The 7310-nt window shown below is 34.2% G+C and overlaps 1 protein-coding gene across 1 annotated transcript in view; it reads right to left on the bottom strand.

Annotated features, from left to right (window-relative positions):
* Positions 1-879: 879 nt before the first annotated feature.
* The window catches only part of LOC144980036 (WD repeat-containing protein 47-like), a 109151-nt gene continuing 102720 nt past the window's right edge, over positions 880-7310 (bottom strand). Inside the window, exons 15-18 of the mRNA XM_078927498.1 lie at positions 6826-6948; positions 5583-5683; positions 4047-4164; positions 880-1527 (exon numbers count right to left, since the gene is read on the bottom strand). Of these exons, the coding sequence (XP_078783624.1) occupies positions 1370-1527; positions 4047-4164; positions 5583-5683; positions 6826-6948 (500 nt within the window). The 3' untranslated portion in view covers positions 880-1369. The remainder of the gene's footprint in view (positions 1528-4046; positions 4165-5582; positions 5684-6825; positions 6949-7310) is intronic.

Genomic DNA, 7310 nt, shown 5'->3' with positions numbered 1-7310 from the left:
CAATTTTTCGGACAAAGACAACGATATTAACGGCCAGGTGAGAGAATGTGAGTAAAGAGCCTTTTCCAAGGACTCAACTATGCGCCGAGCGCGAGGCTCGAACCCAGGACCTTCCGATCCGAAAACGAGTGTCATACCACTAGACCACATAGCCGTACAAAAACAAGAATAAATAGCTGAGTTATGTCAATTTAGTTCTATCTATAGAAAAAGACATCAGGGATTTAAAACTGGACCTTTTCAGAAGCTTCACCAATCTCCCACCCCCAATTGGATTTCAGTTCATTACATGATAAGGGAAAAAAAAAAAAAAACAGACATAGATTAATACGATGTAGATTGTAAATAAATAAATAAACAACAACTACATATAATGAGTTGATGGAAACAGAAGCTGATTTCAAATAGTATGGGTGGTTGTATTGTAAAACATTTATATATATATATATCTTTTGGCACAATAATTACAATAATAATGAATATATTAATAATAATAATAATAATAATAATAATAATAATAATAATAATAATAATAATAATAATAATAATAATAATAATAAAATAACAATAATAATAACAATAACAATAATATTATTCATAATAGTAATAAAATTAATAATAATAAAATAATAATAATAATAATAATAATAATAATAATAATAATAATAATAATAATAATAATAATAATGATAATAATAATGAAATAATAATAATAATAATAATAATAATAATAATAATAATAATAATAATAATAATAATAATAATAATAATAATAATAATAAAATAATAATAATAATAATAATAACAACAATATAATTATGATAATCAAGACAAATAAGTAACACTTTAACACATACAATCACGAATTAGACTAACGACATCATAAAGGTTAGAACACCATTATTGTCATCTCAGATGACAGAAGTCAGACAAGTCAAGATGTCGAAAACAAAATGTAACTGTATGCGAGATGGCATGAGATATTTATTGATGACAATTCTTTTGGGACCTTTTGCTATGCAAGTCAAATATCGTAGACTTAAAAAAAGGACTGATAGAAATACAAAATTGGAGCAATCTCTCTCTCTCTCTCTCTCTCTCTCTCTCTCTCTCTCCCTCTCTCTCTGTCATATCATCCTTACATCAAGAATATCTAGATATTTTAAGAAGCCTGAGGTTGTGTCCATATCTCAATGTAACAAAAAATCATGCCAGCACTTCCCTAGGTTGTGGCCTTCTAGTGTGTTATGATACGATGAATTAGAATTAGTTTCTGAGTTAATATAACAACCTCAAGTCTTCGCTATTGGTAGACCTGAGCACAATGGCCATCTTGTGTCTTATCGTGGGATGGGCAAGTTTGTAAAAATTACAACCTCATATCAGCCATGGGCAGACCCCAACACACGGCAGTCTTGTCAGCACTACACGTCACAAAGGCAAACTGAGTCGGATGCCATCGGCACTGAATGACCTTGTCCCTGTGCTCTCCCACCACGACACTGGGTAGAGGTCGTAGTAAGTCACCTGGTAGGAAGGAGAATAAAAGTATAAAATTCATGAAGGATTGATATTTTATTTTGTAGAAAAGTGATAATTTTCTTATTAATACAATGTCAGACAATGAAGATGGCAACGGTTTGGGCATGTCTGTCGCAGACTTGATGAAACACTGATAAGAAAGGCTCTGCGATGGAGACCCCAAGGAAAGAGGAAGCGAGGCCACCCCAAGGAGACTTGGAAACGTACCGTAGAGAGGGACCTAAAACAGAGAGGTCTGTCCCTCGAGATGACCCCAAGCATAGCTACTGACAGGACCAGGTGGAGATCCCTTGCATTGCCTCAAGTGCCAGCAGGCCCGTAGAGGATTGAGTGAGTGAGTGAAACAATGTAAATTCGAACAAATTCTCAGTAAAGACTGCTTTAAATTATTTTCACTCAAATATTTTCCATTTTGCATTAATCCAATGCCAGATTCTTGTAAGTTCAACCAATTCTCAGCTAATAACTGCTTTAAATTATTTTCACTCAAATATTTTCAAAAGGAACATATCTTATTCAAACCAAAATCATTCAGAAATAAAGAAAAGTCTTTCATTTGTCAAAATTGTTGACCTGAAAATGCTGTGACAAGAATCTGTTGACTCGAGTGAAAAATCTCTCTGTGACTGGATGGGTAACATTTATCGCAAAACTCAGGCTATGGTATTGTATCCTGGGCGACTTCTATTTCCAGAAGCAAAATTAAAAAAAAAAAAATGCCCTTACTCGATTTAAAAAAAAAATCATTTCTGTCACGGGAGGACATGATTAATGTGATACAGAGCCAAAACCTAATACCATCCTCCACCACACAACAAATGTTGCCTCTATCTTGAGCTTTTAAAAAAAAAACTACTATTATTTAAAATATATAGCGCAATATCCACTACATGTGCTCAAAGTGCTTTACAAGGGTTCCTTGGACAACAGCAACATTTAACATTTAGGATGGAACATGACGCCTGTTAGGCGATGTTACAAGTTTTTTCGTACATAGACAACGCTGTAAACAGCCAGGTACTCATTTTATACCTGAGTACGGTGAGAGAATGTGAGTAAAGCGTCTTTTCCAAGGACTCAACTATGCGCTGAGCGAGGTTTGAACCCAGGACCTTCTGATCTGAAAGCGAGTGTCATACTACTAATCTACATAGCCTGTACTGAAGCTGCAATAGTATGGATTGGAGATCGTGATGTTTTCTGACATTCCATTTAAGCAACAGGAAATAAAATGGTGAATGAATGCGTGTGTGTCTATTATACAGTTTTGGAGATAGGTCATTTCATAAAACTGGTTCTACTGTTTGGAACTCAATACCTCCCTCAGTGTTGTTCTCTGTTTGGGCTTTTCAAGAAGAACCTCAAGACTCATCTTTTTTCAACGTATTTTAAAAAAATAATTTTTAAAAATAGAGCTTTTACATAGCGCAATATCCACTACATGTGCTCAAAGCGCTTTACAAGGGGTCCCTGTCCAACAGCAACATTTAAAATTTAGGATATGATGTTTGTCAGGCGATATTATAATTTTTTTCCGGACAGAGACAATGCTGTTAACAGCCAGGTACTCATTTTACACCTGAGTACGGTGAGAGAATGTGAGTAAAGAGCCTTTTCCATGGAAAACTATGCACCGAGCAAGGCTCAAACCCAGGACCTTCCGATCCGAAAGCGAGTGTCATACCACAAGACCACATAGCCGCACACTCTGATGTGTTTCAATCGAGACAATGAGTGCAAGTAGGTTTATCTCTGTGTTTGTTGCTCTGTGCCCATAGAAAACAGTGTGTTATGTTTACGGTTATATTTATCTGAAGCGCTTGGAGGTTTTGACGGTATGCACTATATAACTAGGACAGTAACCAGTACAGTCTAGTTCCTTATATTAGTTATAAGCAAAGAAGAAAATAAAAACAAAAAACGTTAGCGGGTACACACATGAGTCTAGTACAACCATCAGTTTGTTATAGCCTGTTCGCCATGGGCAATAAAAGATTATTGGAAAAAAGAGAAGAAAAATACAGGACAGATGAACTGTTTGTTATTTCTAGCAATTCATTACGAGTGTGTTTGTTATAAGTGTGCTCTATAATAATAATAATAATAATAATAATAATAATAATAATAATGATGATGATGATGATGATGATGATGATGATGATGATGATGATGATGATGATGATGATGATGATGATGATGATGATGATGATGATGATGATGATAATAATAATAATAATGATGATGATGATGATGATGATGATGATGATGATGATGATGATATGATAATAATAATAATAATAATAATAATAATAATAAAATAATAATAATAATAATAATAATAATAATAATCATCATCCTCATCATTATTATTATTATTATTATTATTATTAATATCATCATTACTATTCTCATTATTATCATTATTTTCATCACCATTACTATATGACTATCGTCATCATCATAATCATCATCATCATCATCATCATTATCATGATTATATATACCATGAAGGTCTGTAAGAACCACTCTCCCATCATAGGCGACAGTCAGGAGATAGTATGCATTGGTAGAGAATCGGGCAGATCGACATTCACTGCTATGTGGCTGGAACGTTTGAACAACCTGGCAACAAGACATAATGTGGTCGGTGGGGTAAGGGGGAAGTAGGGGAAGGAATGAAATGTGAGCTAAAATGATATAAAAATAATTGAATAAATACTCAAGTTATTAGACGAACTTTTAAAAAACAACATGGACAGTACTTCAATATTAGGCCAAGTCAGTAATCATAACAGATAGGAGTTGATTTTTTATAAATGAACCCCCCGCCCTCCGTGAAAAAAATGATGAAAAAATGTTGAAATGACCAGACCAACGTGTAGCTCCATTTTAAAAGAAGAAAAAATTATTTCAGAAAAGAGCATATTTTTTCCTATTGTAAAATCATAGTTTTATTTCGAGAGGCTTGATGCAACAAGTAAGTTATCAATAACTGTCCTAACTTAAGAGGTGGATCAGATCACAAGGTGAAAGAGGGCATAAATAAGATTTCTAAACTTAAACTCCACCAAGTTTCCACAAAAGCGTTATTCTTTTCCCATAAAAAAAAAATAAAATAAATAAAATGAGCTTTTATATAGAGCAATATCCACTTAACGTGTTCAAAGCGCTTTACAAGGGGTCCCTGGCCAACAACAACACTTAACATTTTGGACGGGACATGACACCTGTTAGGCGATATTACAATTTTTACACCTGAGTACGGTGAGAGAATGTGCTTAAAGAGCCTTTTCCAAGGACTCAACTATGCACCGAGCGAGGCTCAAACCCAGGACCTTCCAATCCGAAAGCGTGTCATACCACAATACCACATAGCCCAATGAGATTCAATCAAGAGAACCAAAAAATTCCAAAAGCCAGTGCCAATGTTAGCTGAATTTCTCTCTTTTTTAAATATATATTCTTGAACTTGTTTATTAATACATGCAATTTCATGGTGTTTGATTGGCAGGCATAAAAAATGAATGAATCTGAATGAATGAATGAATGGATGGAAAGAAGGACGAATGAATAGATGGATGGATGAATGGATAGAAGGATGGGCAAATGGATGGATGGATGGATGGATAGGTGGATGGAAGGATGGATGGATGGATTGAAAAATGGAAGGACGTTGGATGGATGGATGGATAAATAGATGCAGGAACAGATGAAAAGATGGATGGTTGTGAGCAATGAATGAAAAAGGTTAAACTCTCACTGACTTGTTTAGACTCAAAATTCAAATTTCAACACCTGATTCACCTTGAAAGATTACTAGATTCAACCACTGAAATGACCAAAGTGTCGCGTCCTGTAAACCCCATTAAATAACAAATTTTTAAAGGACAACAGAAAACAAAAAAAAAAGCAAAAAAAATATCTACCATATTGGGGGGGGGGGGGGGGGGGGGGGGCCTGGCAACGAATTTCAAACAAAAGGAATTAGATAATAAATCATATAAGACACGACTAAAACATCTGACAGTGTTACTCCTCACCTTGGCTCCTCGGATGTCATAGAGAGAAACAGTTCCATCCTCTAGACCAGACACCATCAACCTACCAGAGGGATCCACACACACTGAAGCAAACGCGCTGCCTGAGAGTGTAACAAATCACGTGATTACTTCATGAATTTTTGATATTAATAAAGAATATCATGTTTTTCAAGCTGCATCATTAGAAGCTGTCATCTAAGCATTGAAACATTGGATTTCAATAGGAATCACTAATGCTGTCCAAATTAGAAAATTGGGGATTAATATTATCTTGCTCAAGGAAAAAAAATGAATGAGTCGGAAGCTGGGATCAAACCCAGGATTTCAATACTTAAAAGATCGATTTCTTGGGCTGGCTTTTTTTTCTTGTTTTATTTTTACTTTCTTGTTTTGTCTGGCACTGGTTCATACGCACTTTTCCAGATCACCAGTTCCTGATCCCTGATTAGTCACTTAACTTCTCAGTGACCTCATCCTTCTTTAACTCTTTGGGTGCTGAGGTTATATTCGCATTTCCGTCACAAAATAGATTGTTTTTGTTTTTTAAGGGTTTTACGGCACGTAAAAAGGAAGAATATGGGATAGTAAAAAGTTCTAGAATTACAATTAAAGCACCCAAGAAAAGGCAAGACAAAGGGGAATTGGTTCAAATAGGAAACAGATGTAGATTCCAAGAGCACACTATCAAAGTACTTAGTTTGAGATCACCTAAAAGTCTCATCCAAACACAAGCACAGGTCCCCACTAAGAGGAATATACTCATATGTTTACAAATCATATATAAAATGTAAACAAAGCATAATATAGTGCATAACAGAAAGATGATTTACAAGGAAAAAAAATATCATCTCCCAAAACTAACTATACATTTGACTGTTTCCCTCTCAGCCAAGGACTCTGGCCAGGGTCAGGACAAAATCAAATAATCTCATTCCAAGATAAAGACAGAAAGCAATTGGAAAACAGATACAGGGGGATAGAAGGCACAACAAGTACCTCCCTGTCCACTACGGGAGGTCGGGAACCCCACCTAGACTGCTCCTTTGTGTGAGTCAAACGCGCTTCTGATAAATCAATTGTGAACCCCAAAATTAAATTTTCATATCTTAAGCAAAAGTTGTTTTTTTTTTTTTAAAAGGAGAGAGAAGGAAAGTGAATATATCATATAAAACTTCTCATAAGTCTTGGCATGTGATGATGTAGGGATAAACAAATTGAAGATAATAAAATAATGATAATATACCTGACGGAGACGGTACCACAGTGATTGCTGAGGATGCTCTTAGATCCCAAAACCTGGCCGTCTTATCTTGTGATCCACTGACAAACATGCATCCACCCCATGTGTGAAGGGAATAAATGTGACCTGGGATAGGAGTTGATGATGATGATGATAAAAATAATAATAATAATAATAATTATAATAATAATAGTAATAATAATAATAATAATAATAATAATAATAATAATAATAATAATAATAAATAATAATAATAATAATAATAATAATAATAATATAATAATAATAATAATAATAATAATAATAATAATAATAATAATAATAATAATAATAATAATGAAGAGAAGAAGAAGAAGAAGAAGAAGAAGAAGAAGAAGAAGAAGAAGAAGAAGAAGAAGAAGAAGAAGAAGAAGAAGAAGAAGAAGACGAAGAAGAAGAAGAAGAAGAAGAAGAACAACAACAACAACTACAACAACAATAATAAAACA

Source organism: Berghia stephanieae, chromosome 9 (assembly GCF_034508935.2).
Source record: "Berghia stephanieae isolate SIO BIC M18660-M18661 chromosome 9, UCSD_Bste_1.3, whole genome shotgun sequence".
Taxonomy (NCBI): domain Eukaryota; kingdom Metazoa; phylum Mollusca; class Gastropoda; order Nudibranchia; family Aeolidiidae; genus Berghia; species Berghia stephanieae.
Note: the sequence above shows the minus strand (reverse complement) of the source record. Positions and strands in the feature narration are given on the sequence as shown.